Genomic DNA, 23,098 nt, shown 5'->3' with positions numbered 1-23,098 from the left:
ATGGAGAGCGTCTTGACACGACACAAAGGTTTTCTGGAGGGGCTACGGGACACGCGGAGAGAAGAGAGGAATCTCAAAGGGGTAATGAGGCCGGTGGGTGGAAAGCAGTGGGTGCAGATCTAGGTTACCTGCATATTATGCAACCAACACGTCGCGATTCCGCGGTTGCACGTGCAACCGTATGCACATGGACGTGGATCATTAGCGGCCCTCGGACCGTCCGAACCATTCTCTGTTCAACTGGTAATTAACGTATCGATGCAGAACAAGCAAACTCGTGACGACTTTCCGTGCTCGCGAACCACTGGAAACTCGAAGCTTTTCTATCATTTTTTTGCAGCGAATCTCTGCTCTCAGCCTAAACTAATATTTTTTATTACAACTCGTATACAATTGAGAAGATCGAAGAACAAGAAGGCTAGCTAAGAAGCCAAGAATTGGAAAGATGGGAAAGCCAGAATTTAGTCCCGAAATAAGAGGAAGAAGTAAGAAATATTTTTGGCACAGGCATGCATTTTTTCGTCCCTATGGCTATCTGCGTCACTCCTGGCGCGCGGATTATTTCTCGAACCGTGAACGGACTTTTTTCATCTCGTCAGCGTCAACGATCCAATGGGCAATGTACGATCGTCCTCAGAGTCCCGGCGGACAAACCCGTGTGACTTTCAGCGGCTTCGAATAACGAGCCGAGGTCGGCTTTCCTCTCTCGATCATCTACGTAGACAACAAAACGCGTGGTACGCGAGTTATGTCAAAACAACGCGAGGGCGTCGTATCGTAAGCCGCAGGACGTTGAACTCGCGACTGTTTTGGACCTGCACTCGAGAAAATTCAAGGTGACGACCCTCGAAAGTTCTTCACTCGACTCTCGAAATAAATTCTCGGCGAGCCGTGCTCCAATCGAACCCGTCACTCGTTTCTCGCGTAAATATTCTCTTTCGAAGAAAAATTATTCAAGTACGGAACGAGCCTCTGCGTCACTTAATCGTACAGCCTCGAAGTCTTCGCTTCCGCGAAAGATCGGTCGATCGAAAAACCCAACAGCCAGTTACAAAATAATTGTCGGAGGAAGCAATTCTCTGACTGGCAATTACAGTCGCCTGTTTATCGTGACTTTCACGAATCTGTGAGTTAACGATTATCGTCGGCCAAATAGAAATGAATCGCAGTGAAAGCGAGCGAAAACGATAGTCATCGAAACGCAATGGCTAATGCCTTCAAACAATTCAGAGATACGCCAGCGATTCGCGAGCGCGCTTTTCTTCCTGTTTCCTATTCAATTTCTATCCTTTAATCAAATAGCAAGAGCCTTAATTCAGGAAGGATCGATTGAACGAGCTTCCAGCATCAATCGTCGAGCATTTGCTGCAAGTACAGAAAACGGATATGGGTTCGGCGAAATAATTAGGAAAGCAGAGCGGCGCGTTTCGTAATCGAATCGAGTAGCAAGCCAAACCCATTTTCCTCGGAAGCGCAGAAGGAAGGAATGGGTTTCGTTCGCTCCGACGAAAATCTCGAAGCGGAACCTTGGCTAGGAGTTCCTATAAATACCGAATAGAGGGGCCCAATTCGCGATATGGTATCGCGATGTGGCCAAGGTGCAATGCAGCTGCATGAGCTGCATCGTCCCCGAACAAGGCTGCGGTAAACGGTCTCGTCTCTCAGATAACACGTGCGACTCTTGCCTTCTATCTTGCGTGTATCGGGCTTACATAAGGTACCGCGGTATTATGTCTTGTCAACGACAACGCTGCTGCAGCGTGAAACGATTAGTTGCGAAACTGCTCGAATAAAGAGGCGAGCGTGCTCGACGCGCCTTCACGATTCTCTAATAACGATTTCGGAGCGGAAGCGAGGATAGAATGAGTTTGGAAATTGAGGAAGACCATGCGACTGCTACACCTCAATTTATCATTACAAAGAAAACGACGTAGGTATTCCTATTTTTAAGATTCTAAAAGGATTTGTATGAAAGGAATGACAATAAAGATTTGAGTTTTCGGCCATGCGATTTGTCGATAAAAATATGCTACTGTTTATAGTCTTGCATAATTTACGACTTCACATTTCCTTTATTGCCAACTGTAAACAGTTCTACGATAATTTAGCGACGGCTAGAAAGCTTCTACTATAGGTACTTCTCAGAACGCAATTAGCTCCTGCTTCAACACACAAGTTTACTCGCCATTTAGAATATACATTCAGAGCACACGCAAAGGCAGTTGCTTCATGGGTCGGGTAATAGTTTCGCAACAATTTTCATAATGTCCACAACGGGGGCATTATTGTTTTACGAGGTTTTAAAAAGGAAAACTGTCGAGAGGTCCCTAGTAGCGTTCTAACGGAAAGCCTCTTTTTCTGTTGAGCACTCGGAAGAGAAGAGCAAGCCGTACTGCAGCGGGGCAACCGTGCACAAGTGCAAGGTGCACGAAACGCGGAGGATGTGCTACTTGCACTCGAGAAAGTGGAGCCATGCGAGGAAACTTTACGAGTCTGTGCGATTAGTCCGATGAGTCACCGGTGTACTAGATTTCAGATTGTAAAACTACTGTCTTTTATTACGAACACGGAGAACCTGCGGTGAACACGCACGTGCACTCTTGTCACGGGCTCTCGACACATTCGCAACTTCAATCCTTTTCTATCTGCTAGGCTTAATCGACTAGATCTATGGTGCAAGGTACTGATCGAATACACCAACGAAATAAAACCGAGACTGTCAGAAACATTTTTCAAAATTTGCCTCTATGACATTTCTTCGTGCTCGATGACCAAAAGTCATTATCATAAAATTACTGTATCATCATCAAACGAGGCAAAGAGAAAAAGATCTTTCCTGAGAACGAAAGGGTAGAGCCAAATAGAGAGATGAAATCTAGAAAGTTATCGATCGAGAATGAGTAAAAGGACTTCTAGTAGGCGCAGCGGAAGGGTTCCGTTGATAGTATTTTCAATTTATGCATTCTGTCGTCACGGAACGCACGAGTGTTCCGGTGCATACGGACGGCCGGTGAACACGTACGCATCCTGCTTGTACGAACGGTTCTTTGGTAATGTGGGTCAGCTCGTTTACACGACCGGCTCTCGGCTTATCTCCCGGCTGTTTAAGCTGCATACATTTCGACAACTTTTACAAATCAACCTCAAGAAAGAGTGCTCCTCGAGGAGGGGCTGAATAGAAGCCAAAGAATAAGCTTGCCGTGCGCGAAATTCAAGATAACGAAGAAAAAGAGGTTGAAGGCGACCACAGTTGGTTCGTGGATTAAATCTTGCATTGCGCTAACAATGACAATTTCTAGTGCTAGTATCAATAAGTCAATTAAGAAGAATTAGAAATACCTACTGATGAAGATTGGTTAAACATGTTTGTGAATCAACTTCGATCAGAAAAAAAATTCAAGTTTTTTCTAACGGGGTATTACATCAATTTTAGAAAATCTGATGACTTATGTAGATTAATTCCACAAACATAAGGAAATTTTCCGCGTATCTCTGAGAAAGAAATGATTGGGACAAGAATGTGAAGAAGATGGGTAAATATTGCATCACAGTTGCTGTACACGATTGGTTTCTGAAAATAAAACGAATTGCCTGTATCTTCATCCTGATTGATTTGCAAGGCTGTATAGCCTGCTGGGACCCGCGACTCTTATCAGTTTAAACGAGATGCTCCGGAATTCGTGCTTCACAGCGTGAATTACGCTGCGTAAGAAAATTGGCACAAGTTTATCCTTAACCCTTTTGGCCGAAGCAATTTTAGTCATGGCTCGAATTAGACCTAGATAACTGTTCGCTGCGAAACGACGGTATTCTTCTAAAATTAAAATCACGCCTGGCCATTTCCGCGTTTTCACTGCTGCCCATATTGCGTACACGTCAGCTAATAACGTCTGCATCGATTCACGACTCGCGATAGGTTAAATGAAATTCAACGAGATCGGCGATAAGTCCTGACACATCTTCGCCGTGCACGCGCGCGATCGTCTTTACGTAATATATCGTTGAATCCTATCATCAATTTTCCCTCGATCATTTTTTCGTTTATCAGTGAGAAAGTTGCTCGACGAACGCAAATACAGGAAACATTGTCTTGTCGACCACTGAGAGAAACCTAATTTTGCTCAAGTTTAGATCAATTAACCCTGTCGGGATATGGAAGCTCTAGCTTCCCTTTGGTTTCAATTTCTATTTACTGTATACCCCCATGACGATTCATACAAGTTCCTACGTGAACGCTGACACTCGAATGTGCGAGTGTAATTGAACTTCAACCTTGGCACGGTATCAATTATGCGTATGTAAATGGTTCACGTTGAATCCAAGCTACAAGAGACTCGTGCATCGATGTGACGTAATTATCGCAAAGAAATTACTGTTAGCATCAAATAATCGCCAATGAGCGTCGAGTGTCTACGATTATGAGTAATTGGAAGACTTAATGCGATGTCTCAGACGTGCAATGTGTGCATCATATTTCTGACGAAAGCTCCCCCTCGTTATATCCGATGGCACATCCGATTACGTACCTCCACGATTTTATGGCCTTTCTGGAATCGAGTGAATCGACAACTGACGCAATCAGCTACCTCGCGAAATCTCAGAACCGATGTGGTCGATTGCCAGCAATTGAGACGGAAGGTCCTTCAATCCAGTCGATGACAAAAAATTCTACTCCCAAACCATTTCGGCGCGTGGTCTTCGAGCGATTCTTGCGAGCTGTTTTGCGTAGGTGCAAACCGTTAAAACGTTGCACAAGGTTACAGCGTGGCTGTAACGTAGATACGTATACACGCGCGTGATGACGAGGCGGAAATCAACGATGAGAAAAAAACTTATAAACCTCGAATGCAGGTGGATAACGAATAGGCACAAAAAAAATAATGTTTAAAACAAGATAGGTTTGGAAGTTACCGCGTTCGCTTTCAAGTGTCATTAGTCGAAACGAGTTCCAATTTATAAACGACGCGAATTAAATTGATTTAGTATTATCAACACTTGAACTGGAAAGGGCAAACACCATACGAATACAATAAAATGTGGATAGTCTGTAGAATTGAGCGGTTCATAACAAAAATAACCCTTGCCAGATATTATGATTTTTTTTATAAAAACATGTTATGGTGGTTCTAAGTAAGATTTCCAACACACTATTATAAAAAATGTAATATGTGTGGCATAGTAAGTGCTATTCTAAAAACGGACAACGTGGACAGGGGTTGTTTTTATGAGCCTCCTAATTGTACAAAACGAAAATCCGATAAATGTAACGAACGTAGCTAACAGCTGCTTTTCACTTTCCACGCGTGATATTTTCTGTCGCAATTGCCTCGATACCCGCACAGAAGTTCAGCACTGTGCCAGCACGTGTCTTTCTTTGATCGTGCTTAAAGTCTGACGCAACGAGCTCTTGTACCGCGTAGGACTAGTCTTTGGGAACCATCAAAAGCAAAAACGAGGGTCTGTCGATACGACAAAAAAAAAAGCTAACCCAACAACACTAAACGTAACCTTTGCGTTCAAGTCAGATATACTGGTTCTTACGTCATAGATCGAAACGTTTATTCTCACGTGTGGTTTCGTTGTGTCATAAGTTTGACGCAATTCGGTGAAAAAATATTAACAAGGAAACGGAAAATCTGAGACAACTCTCGAACGTGATAGGGACAAATCGGAAGGTCAAATGTAACGCCAACTGCGTTCGTAACTTATAGTCGGCTATACAGTCCATCCCAAAATACGTGGCCCGCACGTGTGCGAACAGAAATGCGTCGCAGAGCTCGCGACTGAATGAAACTTCTCATAAAATCGACAAATCTGACACAAAAGTCACGAAAAAAAATAAAGATATCAGGAATGCATTTGTTATCCGCACTGTCTCCGTTTTCTATAAATAAAAAATCGTACGATTATAAAGAGATATTCTATCTGCGTGTTCCTATTGCATATCAATACTTGATACAAGATTCTGATTTACAAACTGAGAGTGTTGACTCGGTATCATTCCACTCGCAACCGATGAGCCATAAGTATACCGTGGAACGTGTTTAAACTCGTTGTATAACAATTGACATTCGAGGACCGTATCGCTGGCGTACCATCGTGAAACGCAAAGTTCAAGCTCGAGAAAAACGCAGTATGATACGCGTGAGGCTGTCGAAAGAAAAAGCTGGCGACCTTTAAAGGGCCGAGATCCGAAGTTCTCGTTCGGATGAGGTACACGCGTGGCGAGGGACAAGATATACGCATTAGCCGAGCCTGTGCTGCGTCTCCTTCTACCATCGCTCTCTTTCCTTCGCTCGCAGCGCAATACACCTACGTTTACACGGCCACCGGGTTACCCACGCATGTCAGCCCAGGAAATCGTGCTCGATCATCTCGAGCAGTGGTCACGGGTCGTCCCGTCGAGGGTGAACGAGACGCAGAAAAAGCACAAGGTTCGCAATATGGTATCGCGATGCAGGTGAATAACATGGTGTCCCTTTGTGGCAAAGCACGCGAACACACACGCGCATCTTCGTGGGCATATGAAGCGTTTACGCGATGGACGCAGCCAGACAGAGAAAGACAGGGGGATACAGGGGGAGAAAGAGACAGAGAGAGAGAGATAGGGGAGGAAGGGAGAGCAGGGACAGAGATAGAGAGAGAAAGAAAAAGGGAGAGACAAGTATCTGTCTCCGTCTTTCTTGCTCGTCTCGACAGAGCAGGAACGAACTGTCAAGCAATGAAAGAGAAGCAAGAATCATTACTGTTACTCACCGATTTGTAGTATCACGCGAGGTAGCACGATCCACCGAGCCTGGAGTCGTTCCCGTGGGTCAAATAATCTCGGCGAGCCCCATGGCTTTCCTGAACTATCGACGCACCCCTGGACTAGTCTCTCGACCACGCAGTTACTCTGTCACGACTCACACGGTGAACCCTTTCGACCGTCCTTTGCGTCGAAAGCTGACGAGAGACGTTTGACGAGTTCAAGTCGGAGACTAGAGCAGTACGAGGACTCGCGACCACCACGAAGGTCTGTTGCCAACTGACCCAGCCAGTGACAGCTCTCTGCGGGCCAGCATAGTACCAACGCGCGCTCGATAAAAGTAACTGCTCTTCCCTGTCGACACAATGTTGCACAAAGGCTGTCTGAAACTGAATCACAATTTCTATGTAAGGACAGTCGTAAATGGGTGAGATTTTTTTCTCAGAGATTAGATATTGTTCCATCTTCGACCTTCGGGTAAGGAAGGGTCCCCATTGTTCGAGGGCAAAGTCGAGATTTTCTTGATAATATGACCAAGCGATTTACATGGGTGCGTGGAAGGACGAGATGGAAGAGAATGGGTAAAACTGGCTATTATTTACTTCTTGTTGACGTTTTGGATGATTTGTCAAGTATACCTGAAATAACTGTGTTTGTCAATAAGCAAAAGGGACGCTGAATTTGTTGATATTACTTTTTTTCTGAAACGTAGTTCACGTTCGAGAGACGCCACTGCACGGAGCGGAAAGGAATTTCTCTCGCGTAAGTTGCCAGCCCTGTCGATCATATGGCAATCAGCTGTAATTCACGCTCCCTCTATGAACGTATGCTTTCGCTGGATTTAAGAAACATGCAATAAAATAATGGATTATTTACAGCGTATTATTTGTATCTTCTATGACTCTATGAGGTTTTTGATGAGCTTGCTCAATCTTGTCAATTTGATGGGCACGATTGCGATGGTTGAACGCATTTGCAAGCTTCAAACAGAGTATTTTGGCATCAAGGTTAATTGATGTAACAATTTATTATTTGACAATTAAATGAGAACAAATCTAGCATTAAGCAATCGAAAAATACGATGATTATGGGCCAGAATATTTATTTCGAGTTCACAGAAAGCATAATCAACAAGATTTCTGTTATTTCATTGCCATTATCATTTGATAGTCGAACGAATCGACTTTAAATATATGACAATTTTTTTGGATCAATCGAGTATATTTTCGTTGAATGGTTACGTCACATGGAAAGATACAAGTACCTATTAAATACGTGTATTTTATTGCAATTTAATCCATGAATATTTTATTTACAAGTTGTTAACCAGTTGTCAAAAGACAAGTACCGAAAATTATTTCGGCCGTTTTACTAATCGAGTAATATCAAAATCATTTCTTGATAAGAACACAGTGTGCACAGAGATTGTGAGTTTTCTTCAGTCTTAGCTGGATCATTTTTTGCCTGATTTTTTGATACCACCAGTGACAAGAGGGCCCCTTTGACTTGCTTTCTTCGCAGCCTCAGCTAGAGCTTTCTGTTGTTCTTTTTGCTTTTGTTTGAAGGCTAGGTCTTCATCGTCTAAAACTTTTGATTCCTTTTTCGGTGCTTTCAGAGGCTTTTTCTTACCACCTTCTCGACTGGACATTCTAAAAGTATATATCTCTAATTTTAAGTAATACTTACGAAACGATTCACTGCTTCCTAAGTTGCATATCGAGATGAGAAAGAAACGATGAAAACACTGGTTTCGAATGCAATGTCAAACTTCAATCGTACATATCTACGAAGCGTTTCGAGCAAACATAACCTATAAATCTTGTATCATTCACGAAACAATGAAAGTTCAAGAAATTGTTGTGAAAATGATATGTACTTCGTATGTGCAACGTGAAATAATGCAATCTGCCAAAATTTATGACAGGAAATTACTGAATTTTCATAGAATTCGAAACCACATCGAGACACATGCCAACAACGCGTGGTATATACTTTGCGGAAATTGAATAAAAAAATTTATGCTAAATGTAACTAAAATTAGATGGTAGCAACATTCTTTTTTTTACCTGAAGATACTGTCAAAATTTCCAGACGAAACCAACAGCTAGTCGTGTAATCCGACTTAGTTACAATTTAATTCTTTTACATCAGACGTGTCTAGACAGTATGATAGTATGATCAAAGGTTGTGTGTTGTGCCGACATTTAACGCTCTGTGCTACCCTCTTTAGAAAAAACTTGGCGAATGTTTACTCTTTTCAGGTACTTGTACTGCCATCTATGAACGATACTTTTCAGAATTTGTGCTGTCCTCTATACGACGATTTGAATTCGTTACCAGTTACATTGCAGTCACGTGTAGATTCATCGAAATTGAAGGAAAGGATCAGTGACTTACATTAGTGATTCATATATACATAGACAGTTAACCACGTGCTCAGGTCGAACTGGAGACTTTGTTACGTTCGAAAAATGCATTTAAACTTGAATTTGATTGCAGCTGCGTGCGAGAATATGGGAATCGGTATAAATGGAACATTACCGTGGAAACTAAAGTAAGATAATGTGTGACCTTGAATTGAAAGCGAACGGAGAATGATGCTGCACGTTCTAATCCACTCTTTACACGTCGATACAGAAATGAAATGGCTTTTTTCACATCGATGACTACAAAAACAAAAGACGCGAATAAGAAGAACGTTGTTCTTATGGGACGAAGAACGTGGGAATGTATCCCGAGTAAATACAGACCTCTTCGGAATCGAATAAATATGGTTTTAACATCGCAATCTTTGTAATATTTACTTCTCTATTTGTGCGTATACTCGAACCAAAATTTATGTTATGTATGAACATGTAGGGATTACGGAAACCAAGCGATTGTATGCAAAAGTATTCCTCACGCTTTAGAAATAATTTCCCAAGGTCCATTGAAAGATAAGGTTGAAAATATATGGGTGATAGGTGGCAGTTCCGTTTACAAGGTGTGTATTGATTGCATAAATCGCAACGCAATTTTTTCTATACATAAGTTTCACTTGCAGGCTGCGATGGAATCGCCAAACTTTCACCGTTTATATTTGACAAGAATAAAACAGTATTTCGAGTGTGACACGTTTTTTCCGACTATTCCAAATAATTTCACCAAGATGCAGTAAGATTAATATTTCAGTTTTTAATATAAGTTTAGTCTTTTCAGATCTTTTTAACTTTAGGTTTCATATTTCAGAGACTTAGACATTCCTCAAGGAGTTCAAGAAGAAGACGGTATACAGTTCGTATACGAAGTGTACGAGAAGAAATGAATTTTCATCAGAATTTTTTAAAAGTATTTCCCACTTTTATAAATATTAATATTCTATTTTTATAGAATATACCACTTATTTTTAAATAAACATTTTCGAAAAAAAAAGTTCAGTTAATCTTTCAACCCATAAAACTGCAAGAACCCTATATTTGTTCAATCCTTTATTATTGACAAAACGTATTTTTTATAATTGTAAATTACAATTAAACGTTACACTTTTACGGAAGTTCATTAACCGGGAGGCCATTGCATTTGGCGTCCACCGAGAACGTGCAGATGCAAATGGAATACTGACTGTGCTCCGTGTCTGCCGTCATTAATAACCAAACGGAAACCGTCGTTGAGACCCTGTTGTTTTGCCACTTTACGAGCAACTATCATTAAATGGCCCAATAGAGCTTCGTCCTCGTCCTCAGCTTTCGACAACTGCGAGATCGGTTTCCGCGGTATCACCAAGAAATGCACCGGTGCTTGGGCGCTGATATCGTGGAATGCAACACACTAATGCAGCAAAATTGTATATGTTTATCGACTGTATGCATATGTCAAGGACGGTAATCTCACCATGACAACAAATTACGTAAGGTAATAACTCCGAGACAAATATTTATGAACCATGTAATTACTCAAAACAAAAAACTGTGGAATAATACGAAGATACTAATGTCAAAAGAATTAGGAAGCAGGAACTAGAATTTTAATTACAAGAAGTTAAATACTGAAGCAAATATCAAATTGATGTGTCGTCTCGAAAGATAAATATCACAACGTGACAAGCCGGTAAATCTAACCTAATAAATTCTCGAGTAATTGAAGTAAAGGGTTCAATATCGAAAGATGACGTATTCTATTTCATTTGTTCCTATTTACCTGATCGTCCTCGTAAATGAAATTGCAAGGAATTTCTTTACGAAGTATTTTCCCGAATATGGTATCACCTCCGGGGGCAGCAGCCTGTGCTTTTTCCACCTCGGTCGCCATTTTTCTCCAGCATGGATTGTGATTTAATAGATTAGCGTTCATACATGGTAGTCGTTTAGACGAAGCTACCGCAAGATTCAGAAGGAATTTCATTCTGACTCTTCTTGAAACTGTCTCGATAGTAACATCGATTCACCAATATGGCAAACTTATTACTGATAAAATTGCGTGATTATCAGTGTACGATGTTCAAGATGCCATGTTGAGAACAACAAATGGCGGGCGATTCAAATCGCATATTGTAGAGTTTTGTAACTAATTTTCATTGAAGGATAGTTTCTATATATAAAACTATAAAATCTTTATTTTGTTGTACAGTCTTTTTAAAGGTCTTCCACACTTTCTTACAAACTGCGTATATTAGACGTCTATATAAATATTGTTCGCAAAGTTACGGATTTATACACATACACATTATTAAACGCTAGTAATTATTCGATTTACATACATATATGGCAGTGTACTTTCTGGTTTCGTATACGAAAGATCCTATGTCGTTCCGACGGATCTAACGTGTCAAGAGGGGCCCCAATCTTACCAGAATAACGCTACTTAATAATACGCTTATCATTTAAATTTAATTACGTAGAAAATTAAGGCATGGGATGCGAACGAACGTTCTAGCAACTCTGGAAGGCACACCTAATTTAATCGTTAGACTAAATAACTTTTGGTGCGCGTTCTGTTGCACGTCCATATTGGTTCAAAGATATTTTGCCCTACGCAGCTGAGAGATACCAAGAATAATACAAATCAGAAAAAGGTTGATTGAATACGATGACGAATATCGTAAAAACCAAAACAACTGAAATACTAATTAAGCGTTCGCTAAATAAATAACATATCAATAATGCTACAACTAAATACACTAACGATGGAAATTGAAGAACTACAGTAACACAACGATTGCATGAATTAAATATAGTGATAGTCACATACGTCGTAACAAAACGAGCTTTTCAATTATAATTCCTAAATGGGAAAAGAATATTTGTAAAGCGTACCTAATTACGAAGATATGCATTGTGTTTTACTCGCAGTAGATTATACCAACTCGTTAAAAAAAAAAAAAAAAAAAAAGAACGGAAAGTTCGGTTCATTTTATACCCTTATGTGCCCTTCTGGATATCGCACCATCAGTCTGCATTTGAGAAACTGCTAAAGAACGAAAGAATACTCACGAAAAATAGCCATCACGAGTCATCTTCACTGAAGTACCGATGTCTAAGTGCTTGAGCTGCAGTCATTCGACTGCGTGGATCGAACATGAGTAGATTCTTAATTAGATCTAATCCTTCTTCATTGAGATCAGGTATTATTGCCGCTAGAGGTTTCGGTTGCCTATAAGGAAAAGCTGTCCAACTAAGGGACACATTTTCAGGCCATTCATCCTGCGATGGAGTTCCTATTACTCTGCAGAAGAAATAAAAATAATTCGTGTAACCTTGAGGAACCTTTTTTCACATTCAAGGTTTTGACCTCTATTGTTTTATGTTTTTATTGACTTACTGAAAAATTCTATCGAGTTGGTCACCTTCGCTCGTACCCGGAAATAAAGGCTCGAGTCGACACAACTCTGCTAATATACATCCCACAGACCAAATATCAACGGGAGTAGCATAAGAACAGCCTAGAAGTACTTCAGGGGCGCGATACCACTGTGTGACGACCTGCAAAGAAACGATAACTTAACATCTCTGTACTACGTTTGCAACCAATACGAGAACAACTCATTCACTACTCACCACTGAAGTTAATCTCATTTCGAAATCGTACGTTTTCGCTAAACCAAAGTCTGCAATTTTTATTCTTCCTTCTCTGGAGACTAGAAGATTCTGAGGCTTCAAGTCCCTGTGTATAATTCTATGACTGTGTAAAAATTCAACGCCCTTCAATATTTCCTTCGACATCTGCTTAACCAGATGAGAAGGGATACCTGGACGTGGACACGAGGACATGTAAGAGGCAAGGTCCCTTTCCACGTGTTCGAACACCAACCACAAGGTGAGTCCTCGATCCAGCCTCTCCGACCTTCCGTCAGCAGAAGGCAAATGCAGATAATTTCCCTGGCAGACATCCAGTAATCTTACCTGCAAAGTACAATAAGGGATATGAAGAAGCAATCGAGAAATAGCGGTGAGACTTAAAATATGATCCGTGGATACTCACAATATGTGGGTGCTCGAATCTTTCGAGCTGCTTCAAAGTGGCGATTTCCCTTAACGTGGAGGTAGGCAGTCCATCTTCCGTCAGAGGCACCCGAACCTTCTTAAGAGCAACAACCTGTCCCGTGTTCAAGTCTTTGGCCTTGTAAACGGTACCATAGGCGCCATTTCCGATTAGGGAGAGCTCTTGGTACAACGCAGCTTCGCCCCGAAGCGACGTTTGAATTTCTACATCGTTGTCCGTATCTGGCCTCTTGCTAGAACCACCAGAAAGTTCCTCCTGTCCGCTGTACTTCATTTGCACGATCGTCTCGAAGCCACCAAAGTGTCCTTCCTTCGAGGAACCAGCCGTGATTTTTGCCGGCCCTTCCAAACTGGTTTGGATCAACTGTTTCGTGCTGTCCAAAGATTCTTCGCTGATCTCGAACGGGCTGGTCTCTCCTCCTGGAATCAACTCGATCGTTTTCCCGGACAACGACGCTGCCACTGAACTCGCGAGCTTCTCCACGCTCTTCAGCTCCTCGGTGCTCAATTCATGCTCCTTCTCGGAGGTCCCTCCAATCGAGGCCTCGGAGAACTTGGATTTCTTTGGTGGTGTCGGAGATGACAGGTCTGGTCCGAGCTCTGAGCTCGGACGTCGTGATGTTCCAGCCATCACAACATGTCGACTTCTACCTAAAGCAGGGAAACCAAACGTCTTCTAATCTCAACGATTCAATTTTGGGGGAATGGAAGAAAATCTGTCGTATTCGTATTCAAATTACAGCTGTTCCATCGTACGCGTACAATCGACTGGGAGTACACGATACGCTCGATCCATGGATCACAATCCAATTCGGGCAATTATCATTACGTAAATATTAGCTTCAAATATCACAAGTATATTAAGACGGCCGCGATAACGTGCAGTCGAAATAATAATCGAGCACGAACGGGGTATACATGGATACAGCCGTAAAAAGATACTTGCGGTGACCCGAACACAAATATCGCCGACTCTTGGAGTTTCATTAAAATATCCGTGCGCGCGAGGCCGCTTGCTCGTGTTGCACCGTCTGCTATGCGACATCTGCACCGACACCTGCGTTCGTATAATAGCTTTGCCTCATCGTCGGCTTTCCAGAACATCTTGTAAATGTAAGAACGGTCCCTTCGTACAGTCAGGGTCCTTAGCCTTTGTTTTCGCTGGCGATAGTAGTGACCGCCTCGAGTCCTGCCCGAAAATAGTGTTACCTGGCCGCAAGGCGAAGGAAATTCCTCTTTGCAAAATAGCTAAACACCCGTGTTTACGTTTCGCTCGAATTAGGCTGGCTTCTACCGCATTAGGAACACCCTGTAGACGCGTTAAGAAGCGCTTCTCGTGTGTCGAACAATGCGAGATCGTCGTCGATGAAACGAGCAAGTGTAGCCTCTGCGTGTTGAAAATCAGCCGTGCTGTTACAAACCGACGTATCTGAGCGTAAAAGGAAACAATTAGGTTTGGCTGTGTGTACACGGTGGCCAAACGTCACGCTGTCAGTGACAAAGTTGAATGAAGGAGTCAACAGATAATACTGAGTTGCGTGAACAGATATGAAGACCTACTTTTCGGTGTAACACGCGTTGCCAGCTACAAAAATGTTAAACATGGGTACTTAAGGGTCTGGAAAAGGCAAATCATGCGGTTTCGTAACGTTTATCGTAGATCAAGAAGGATCTAATAAAGCATGCGATGTTATCGCGACTAGATTTATAATATTTATCGCTTCGACCGTGGATTTCTCTCTACCGGAAGCTTTTTATCGTACGAACCTTCCTTAAATGGAACTGAAATTTATGTAACTCTTTTGCTGCGGCCTGTAAAACAATTTTCTCATCGCAACTACTTATAAATATTCGGTGGCGAGTCATTTTCGAGGAAGGCACGTGATAGACTTCGCTCGGTGCCTTGATTAAATTCATTTATCAACTTCCTTTTACGATAAGTCTGAGGGTTAAAAAAGCGAACATTAACGAAGAAGCGAGTGTTTTATTGTTCCGAGTGATCGCGAAGTGAAATACAAAGCTCTCCGTGAACTTCGTTGGCGGTCCTTAAAAAATAGGACCGCGCTGCACGAAAGAAACCAGCGAGTTCCCATGTAACATTATCTTGAGGCCACCTTCTCGGAAGAGTCACATGTTTCTAAAGTGGCATTTTAACGGGACGAATATCCCGCCTCGGCAACCTGTAGCATGGAAGCATATTTCACAAAAAGGACGTATTTCCTGAGACACGTATGTGAAAACATTAGTCCCCTTCTCGATTGCAACAAATGTTTGAGAAACGAGAAAAAACATTGTTGCTTCAACAGGCTGCGAGGGGAGCGATAACGTAGGAAAACTTCAGCTCCGACTCGATGGTAGATAAGGTATGTAGAAGCCAAAAGGGAGGCGAAGAATGTAGACAGCAAACTTTGGAAGGCGTGTAGATCAAATTTCCCATTATCACCGGAACACCAGAACGATTGTTAACGTAACATTAGCCTCGTTTCGTTGGAAAACTGCGTGATTTTCGAAGTTGGTAGCGTCAAGATTGCTCAACGTACGCTGGTACACGTGTTACACTGTTTACGAGCTATGTAGCACGAAGCGATAAAGGTTCTCGGTTACTTCACTCTAATCGCTCGAAAACGTTGCTTGATCCGTCTGCATAAATGAATCGATTCGCGTGCTCTCGTAAACAAGACCACAAAGTTATCAGACGCGCTATTATCGCTGTTACAGTTCCTCGACGACCGGAAGCACAGTGAAAAGCGGAACAATACTTTTTGGGGCTCGGAGATAGAAACGTACCTGCGGTTCCTTCGACGAAAAGAATTGGAAATTAGACAGAGGTCAGGAGACAATTGTTAGACGAAGAGCACAGTGGTCTCGGCCAGGCAGGAAGCAACGACAAGGAAAGTAAACAAGAAGGCGCCACTGGGTTTCAGATTATTCATGGGGTTGACACTACTATCTGCTCGGGTCTTTCACACGACTAGGCAGTGAAACCCACTCGCAGCGAGCCCTCCTTTTCACTCCCATTTCGAAACTGAACGAATTGAAGGGAGACCGAGGACGCGTGTGCGTCAAGCACACATAGGAACCGGCGTGTGTTGCGCACGATCGATTTGGAATTTACACGAGTCGGCTCGAGATGAATGGAGTCGTCGGAACGGCTGCCTGCCCGCGGAAAACCAGCGGCTGATTATACTGGATGCATGGAATCACCCGGTACTTATTGATTTATCTCCTCGAGATGGCTAATCGAGTAGTTGCCGCGTGCAAACCTCTCCACGTATGGCCATTCGAAAAATCTTAAGTGTTTTCCCGTTTAAGCGATAAACGCGCGAATCACCAACATGTCACAGTTCGATGCTTTTTCGATAAAACAGTTGAAAGCTGTTCAACTCATGCTGTTCAACTATCACAGAAATATGCTTCATCGATGATGAATCGTGCACATTTTATTCCTGTAATATCCATGGGTCACTGACATCTAGTATTTAAATAATCCCAGTAATCGATCGTTTCTTCCAAGCACAGCTACGCGAAATTTGATTCGTCTGCGTTCGATTTCTAAGAAGCTCGCGATCCATGGACACGCTGTCGCTGACTAGATTCCATGTGCACACAGTACGTAAACAAGAGAACCGTAGGGAGATCCACCCCCGTCGGTAAGTGGTTGCCTCTTGTCTTATCTTCACGTGTCGTCGCGACATTCCACGTTCTCACGTTCCACAGATACGCTACTGTAACGCAGTCAGCGTTCTCACGATAAAATACCCCGGTGGGGTCGACGAAGACGATGATCGATCGAAACGATTCCCTGTCACTTTTTTCCATCACGAGTAATCTTCCTCCACGACACCCACCGTCACTATCCACGGTCCATGTCCTGTTACGCCGGCAAAAATTTGAAGATTCAAACGAGCGATCGAAGCAGCAGGAAAAAGCACGCGAACGAGGACCGTCACCCTGCCTGAGCACATTCGTTTTTTCCTAACATGCACATCCGCCTGCAGGAGAAAAACGAGCAACAAGTGTCGCGTATCGTTTGCATACGACTGATGGTGCGTAGCGGGAAAATGCGTAGTAGCAGCGAGTGGTCGCGAATCCTCAGGTACCCTCGCGGAGGATCTTCGAGGGTTCGTCCGAAAAGGTGTACGGTGTACTGGCTGCACCGGTGAGCTACGGTGTCTCTGTGTTGAACTTACCCAGCCGGCTAGGTGCTGACCTCCCACGAGAGAAGCAGGGAGCCGACGGATGCGCCAAGGGAAGAAAAACACAAGCGGCGGTACGCGTTCCACGTGCCGGAAGCGAGGCGGTGTTAACGAATGCGGCCCTCGTACCCTACGAGACGCGAGCACGGACTCGTCCGCAGGCGAGCAGCCAGGCAGACGGGCAGGATGCACGAGACACAGGCTGGATAGCCGAGTTGCACTACGGTCGACCAGTCGCGCGCGAGCGTAACCCAACGGTGACTCGACGAATCGTCGTGAGCGAGCGAGCGTGCCGGCCGAAAACGCTCGATGGTAAACGGACTGCACTGTGGACCGACCTGAAAAGTACTGACACGCATACGGGCAGAGTCGGTGGTTGCCGCCGCGAGCCCTCGAGGAAGTACACAGACGAGGCCCGACACTCGAGGGGACTTGGATCGACCGCTACCGACAGCTGCCACTAGCCCTTCCAACGCTCGCTCCTGCCGCCTCGACTCCATCGGCTTATCCGTATGCACGCGGAGAGGGAGGATAGAGAGGAGAACAAGCTGGGAAGAGACGCGGTGCGCCGCGGTGCGCCGCGGTGCGCCGCGACGCCCGCCGAGCCTCGACACTCGCGCTACAGAGGCCCTCGAATTACCTACTGACAGGGCCACTGTGTCTCGCGGTGCTTTTATATCCGCCCCTATGAGTTATCAATTACTGTGGAACAGTTTCGAGGAAACTTGTTACGAATTATAGGTAATGACTGTGTTTCAAGGGGCGGCACTGTGATTCATAGTTATTACTATTGCTAGTAGAGTCATAGAAATCAGTGATGACTCTTGAGTTTCATACAAGTTTTTACCATGTCAATTGTTTCAGGTTTTTCGTATTTCCAATAGGATGACTCAAATTCTTTTCCATCAGCTAGGAGTAGAGGAAACGTCATCGCTAGGTCTATTAGCAACTTTTGATTCTTCTAATCGTACTGAATCATATGATTCACTCTGTACACGCTCGTGCACTTGAGGCTTCCGTACTGAATTTCACATAATTCTTCCCATCCATCATCCGTAGTTGACACTGCGCCAATCCAAGTTCAACTTCGAAAGATCCACGGCGAGAAAGTCTCTCCGTTATTTCAACATCCGTGCGATCGTAAAGATGAGTCTCTCGTTTCGGCCAAAGGGTGCGTGAAAGAGGAGAGGCGCGATATGCAGCAGGGGAGGCCGAGGGGAGAGTAGGATCGAAAGACGGAGAGTGAGAATCCGAGAAGAGATCCAGAGGATTGACAAAATTGCAATCCGTTCTGCAGCGAGTAAAAAGCCCTTTGAAAAACAGTCCAGGCGACACATTATTCACGCACCGAGAAGACAGTCTTCTCCCAACCAAACCCGTATGTCTGTCGTTTCCAATTGATCGACTGATCTCGCCTCTATGTCACACTGAAGCGGCACACTGCGCGATTAAACGTAGGGAACGCACCCCAGCTGAAGTTCCACGGGAGCAGACGATGTCTCCGCGCTGTAACCGAGCGAGGACAAGGACCGCTTCGGGAACTGGCGACGACACCACGTGGACCGAGATTGTTCTCACGTTAACTCGCCTCGTGTCATCGCGGCTGGTGCATATCGGCAGGTCGTTGTTCCTGTCGGTGGCGCCAGCCAGGGCTAGTCCTTGCGAGGAGTCCCGGTTATCCGGCTCTTTCTCTCTCCCGTCCTCCGATCAGCGTCCGTCGCGCGTCCCGAAACATGAATGGAATGCTTCCTCCGGCGGCCGATGTACGCGAGAGACGACGGCTCTCGAATGGAATGGGCCGGGAGACTCTCCAGCCCAGGGACGGATCGTTTTACATCGGGAGCCCTTCGTAGGGCGACCGTCGACCTTCCGATCCTTGGGGCTTCCAGGGGCACCCACGCTGCGAGCGCGCTCCAAGCGCCCCTTTTCCGTCCCCGAATTTCGAACTGCACGACCGTGGAAAATTTTATTCGAAGTTAACGAAGGGACTTGTAACTTCATCGGATTTATTTTGAGATTTATTTTTTTTCTATGTGAAGTAAACCCTTTTGGAAATGTTCAAGACAGTTTCTTGTTATTCCATGTATTTCAGATTAGGTACGAGTAGCTTGATTGACGGTAGGTAGAAGTTCGATATCTCTAAACGTGAGGTTATTATGAAAATAGCACCTATCGAGTTATTGCCATTGCCAATTAAACAACCCGTACATAATTCTAACATATTATTAGAAATAAATGAAAATGGTTCTTACTCCAACGAAGTTAATTTCCTGACCCACGTCTGGCAAGCACGTCCCCAATGGTTTCAACGATCATCGCACATCTCCTGAATCTTGAACTCCTTTTTCTCAACACCCTGTATACATGATTCGAATTCTGGTCTGAGAAGACTGGCCGAACGGGTGGGCCTTCCATATAGTCGTGCTCGTTACGTATTCCGTTTCGTTGGATTAGGAGGTCCAGTTGGAATTGCGTAGCACAACGCGGCTTCGTTATTCCGATGTCCGCAATTTATCCAGGGTCACTCCTCCACCGGTCCTCGAGGCCGTTCCGCGAGGCTGCTCTTCGCAGTTCCGCGAGATTTTTGGAGGTCGGTGCACGCGCGTGCGCGCTCAAGCGGATGAGCTTTTTTTTTCTAATTAAGAGAGATGTTCGGCGCCGCGATTAAGCGAGACGTCACTGTCGCGCGACGGACACGCTGGGAGGGGAAAGAAAATCATTTCGCGCATCTGCGTGTGACTAAGAGATGCGGTGTACAGTAACGATTACGAGTATTTTCATTATGCGCGACGCCGGTCGTTCGAGCGGATCGCTACGACGAAGGATGAGACGAAAGGTGGCCCGTTGTGCGTTTCTGCAAATGCAGGGAGTCGCGATGACGCACGGAGACACTATGCCCGTGAATCAACAATCGTACACGAGTCGCGCCGAGCTGATCCGTGACTAATCAGGAAAGCGTGCCAGAGAATAAGTTTTCCCCGACCGACGAACAGATTATCAATGGCCTGGGTCGCCGAGCAGTTCGATTATTACCATGAATGTCCCCAAGCGAAGAAAAAACAATAAGGTTTTATGGCACGGCCATTGACGTGAACGAGCATGGACTAGGAGAGGCGATGAGGCGGACCAGACGTTCCACAAAAGAAAGTACGGCGACGTTAAGTGTGGAAGGGAATCGAGAGTTCCGTTATGTGCCATATAACCAGAATTCGGTGCACCCACGAACCTACTATTGTCTCGTCGAGCCGTCAGATTATTTTACCATTTTCGAGGCGATTTGTTTTGCTCATGGTTGTGGAAAAACCAGCGAACCTGTAGGTAGAAACCTATAGGACCTATACATTTCTAAAGGTTTAATATTTACTGCAAACTTTTTCAATCAAAGGCGCGCGATATCGTTCTATTCTCGATCCAGCAAAGGATTGTTCATGGTTTCTTTCATCGACCTCGAAATTTCGTACCACCTGGAAACTGCGTGCACCTGGTAAGCTCCATAGAGGCCTGTATAGTACTTGAAAGCGAGTAGCGCGAGAGGAAGCAGAAGAGGGGACACAATGAACCGATTGTAGAATCGCGAGCCCCACGCGAAATGCCACGGAAACGTGCATTCCCGTCTTCTTATCGTCCGCGCTGCAGCACCGCGCGTATCGACCCTGCGGGGTCGAGTTTCCTCTGTCTCTGGCCGGATTCGCGTCGGGTCGAGACGCTAAAAATAATCCCGACCTTTCGGGCCGACTGTCATCGCAACCGCCCCATCAACCCATACTAATAAGACTCTAGTACGAACTGTTTGGACGTTGAGACGAGATCGCGAGAGGCATCGTCTCGAAAGCACGCGTGTCCGCGTCAAGTCTGCAGCGGATCGCGAGGAAGAAACGGGAGAAATGGCGAAGAGGGAATCGCGTGGGATCGTTTTCGGAGAGTTGAACGATAAAGGAGCAGTGAATAAATAAAAAGCGAGCGGTGTCATAACCGGTCGAGAGTACGATGAACCACTCGCGACAGGGTCTGTTCCCCCCGGAACGGCAGGAGGAATGGGACATTCCTTCGGTGCGCGTCGTTAATTACCACTTTCACCCGGCGAGCCGAGAGGCTGCTCGCATCGTGGAGAGGCATCGTGGAGAGGCATCGTGGAGAGGCATCGTGGAGAGGCATCGTGGAGAGGCATCGTGGAGAGGCATCGTGAAGCCGCGAGGCCGCGGAAACGAGCCGTCTCGATCGATTTCAGCCACCAGCCACGGCGACAGGGCCTTATTGTGGGGACGGGGTCGTCGTTGTTCCCGTCTGCGCCGCAGAATGCCTTCAGCCTCGCTAAACTAGACGGCAGACTGGTTTTTGCCCAATTTAGATCCCCCATTGTTCGGCTCGGCTTGGAATGAAAATAGAGAATACGGCCCGGCCCGTACTGTGGCCGTGTGTTGCATAGGAAAACGCGGATGGAATGGCCGGATACTGATGACCTTCGAACTTACACTCCACACCGAGTGATCATTGCTCGCTACGATTCTACTTCTTTTGGAATTTCTTCTTACCCTTTTTCTCTTTGCCCGGGAACTTTTTTAGTGGGCCTGTACGATGTCACTGGAATATCGATATAGCATTTTACAATTTTTTATATTTCTTTATAGCACTGGTGTCACAGTTTTAGAATGAAGTGGAAACTTTGAAAATAAATTTGAAAGTTTAGTCTACCAGCTGTAGAACAGCGGGCATTCGATTATCGACCGTAGGAACCTGTATTTCCAGTACCTGGCACGAGCCTTCCTCGATGGTACCTGGTAGTTCAACGAGCTACCTTTTCGATGGTCGATCAGATTGTATTTTCACCTGTGCAATTACTTTTCACGCATTTTGAAGACTTCATCTAGGAGTCTGTTATCAAGTAATGGATACATCATGCGAAGGCAACGGTTTGGAGTAACCTGTTCCCTGAACCGATCGAAATAACGAAACAATTTTCATTCTATTATTCCCTCCCGGATGAGGATCAGTTACTGACCGACTAATTTTATGGATACTTGCCCAAGGGGCTATCCGTTATACTAAGGTGCAATTTTAATTCTATGCGCACCACGTGTTGCAATACAGACAAGCTAACTGAGCTTCTTAAAGTTTGACAATAGGAAAGGTGCGCCTGCGTTACGTGAGGTCAATGGGTAAATAGATATCAAGAATGTTCTCGAAGAATTCTAAACGAAACCTGGAATGGTGGTTATTCAGGAAAAAGTCACAAAGAACTACGAAACAATCTGGAGTAACATTTACCTCAGCGTTTAAGTCAAATAAGACTATAACTAAAGGTTTATTTCATGTAAGGAAATTAAAGATTACGCTGCAATGTCAGAGAGGTGATCTGCCCATCGCGAGGAAGATCAATGTTGCTTGATCAATCGGGCAGGTAGAACCGCGCATTCCAGTCTGGTTTTACCATACTGAGAGACCAGAAGGAGGAGGAAGAAGAAGATGAAGGGTCGTGGCCGTATTGCAACGTGCGAATACCACTTCGCCTCCGAAGGAACGATCGAGACGTTCTGGAGAAGTTGCTTATTCCATCCAACAGTTACACCTGTTGAACTTTCATGAGTTAGCAATTCTCTCGATAAATTGCTGCAATTGTATAAGCTTGTCACTACGCTCATGATCATATTCTCAAATATACAATGTCTGGAAGCAAAAGC

At 44.5% G+C, this 23,098-nt stretch overlaps 5 protein-coding genes across 6 annotated transcripts in view; 1 reads left to right on the top strand and 4 right to left on the bottom strand.

Moving 5' to 3' along the window:
* Positions 1-6,902, bottom strand: part of Atos (atos homolog atossa) — a 29,226-nt gene extending 22,324 nt beyond the window's left edge. Inside the window, exon 1 of the mRNA XM_076385066.1 lies at positions 6,757-6,902. The gene's annotated coding sequence lies outside the window, so the exon portion shown is untranslated. The remainder of the gene's footprint in view (positions 1-6,756) is intronic.
* Positions 6,903-7,109: 207 nt separating this feature from the next.
* LOC143183519 (cyclin-dependent kinase 4) lies at positions 7,110-16,365 on the bottom strand. 2 transcript variants are annotated; one of them, XM_076385069.1, is made up of 5 exons: positions 13,205-14,009; positions 12,781-13,125; positions 12,545-12,705; positions 12,217-12,448; positions 7,110-7,137 (listed from the first exon to the last, which is right to left on the bottom strand). In XM_076385069.1, the coding sequence occupies exons 1-4, from the start codon at positions 13,853-13,855 to the stop codon at positions 12,229-12,231; spliced, it is 1,377 nt and encodes a 458-aa protein (XP_076241184.1). In that variant the 5' UTR covers positions 13,856-14,009; the 3' UTR covers positions 7,110-7,137; positions 12,217-12,228. The 2 variants fall into 2 exon arrangements, with proteins under 2 accessions (XP_076241184.1, XP_076241183.1); XM_076385068.1 differs by lacking the exon at positions 7,110-7,137 and adding an exon at positions 16,012-16,365 and having other exon boundaries at positions 11,313-12,448; positions 13,205-13,875.
* LOC143183524 (translation machinery-associated protein 7 homolog) lies at positions 8,010-8,969 on the bottom strand. Its single transcript, XM_076385075.1, has 2 exons — positions 8,815-8,969; positions 8,010-8,397 (listed from the first exon to the last, which is right to left on the bottom strand). Exon 2 carries the CDS (start codon positions 8,394-8,396, stop codon positions 8,202-8,204), a length of 195 nt encoding a protein of 64 aa, XP_076241190.1. The 5' UTR covers position 8,397; positions 8,815-8,969; the 3' UTR covers positions 8,010-8,201.
* Dhfr (dihydrofolate reductase) lies at positions 9,083-10,144 on the top strand. Its single transcript, XM_076385073.1, has 5 exons — positions 9,083-9,302; positions 9,386-9,541; positions 9,608-9,731; positions 9,792-9,901; positions 9,977-10,144. Exons 1-5 carry the CDS (start codon positions 9,220-9,222, stop codon positions 10,050-10,052), a joined length of 549 nt encoding a protein of 182 aa, XP_076241188.1. The 5' UTR covers positions 9,083-9,219; the 3' UTR covers positions 10,053-10,144.
* On the bottom strand, positions 10,184-11,201 carry Hint1 (histidine triad nucleotide binding protein 1). The gene is made up of 2 exons (XM_076385074.1): positions 10,925-11,201; positions 10,184-10,555 (listed from the first exon to the last, which is right to left on the bottom strand). Exons 1-2 carry the CDS (start codon positions 11,126-11,128, stop codon positions 10,286-10,288), a joined length of 474 nt encoding a protein of 157 aa, XP_076241189.1. The 5' UTR covers positions 11,129-11,201; the 3' UTR covers positions 10,184-10,285.
* Positions 16,366-23,098: the final 6,733 nt, after the last annotated feature.

The sequence above is a fragment of the Calliopsis andreniformis genome, chromosome 9 (genome assembly GCF_051401765.1).
Source record: "Calliopsis andreniformis isolate RMS-2024a chromosome 9, iyCalAndr_principal, whole genome shotgun sequence".
NCBI classification, from domain to species: domain Eukaryota; kingdom Metazoa; phylum Arthropoda; class Insecta; order Hymenoptera; family Andrenidae; genus Calliopsis; species Calliopsis andreniformis.
This window is presented reverse-complemented; position numbering and strand designations above follow the sequence as displayed.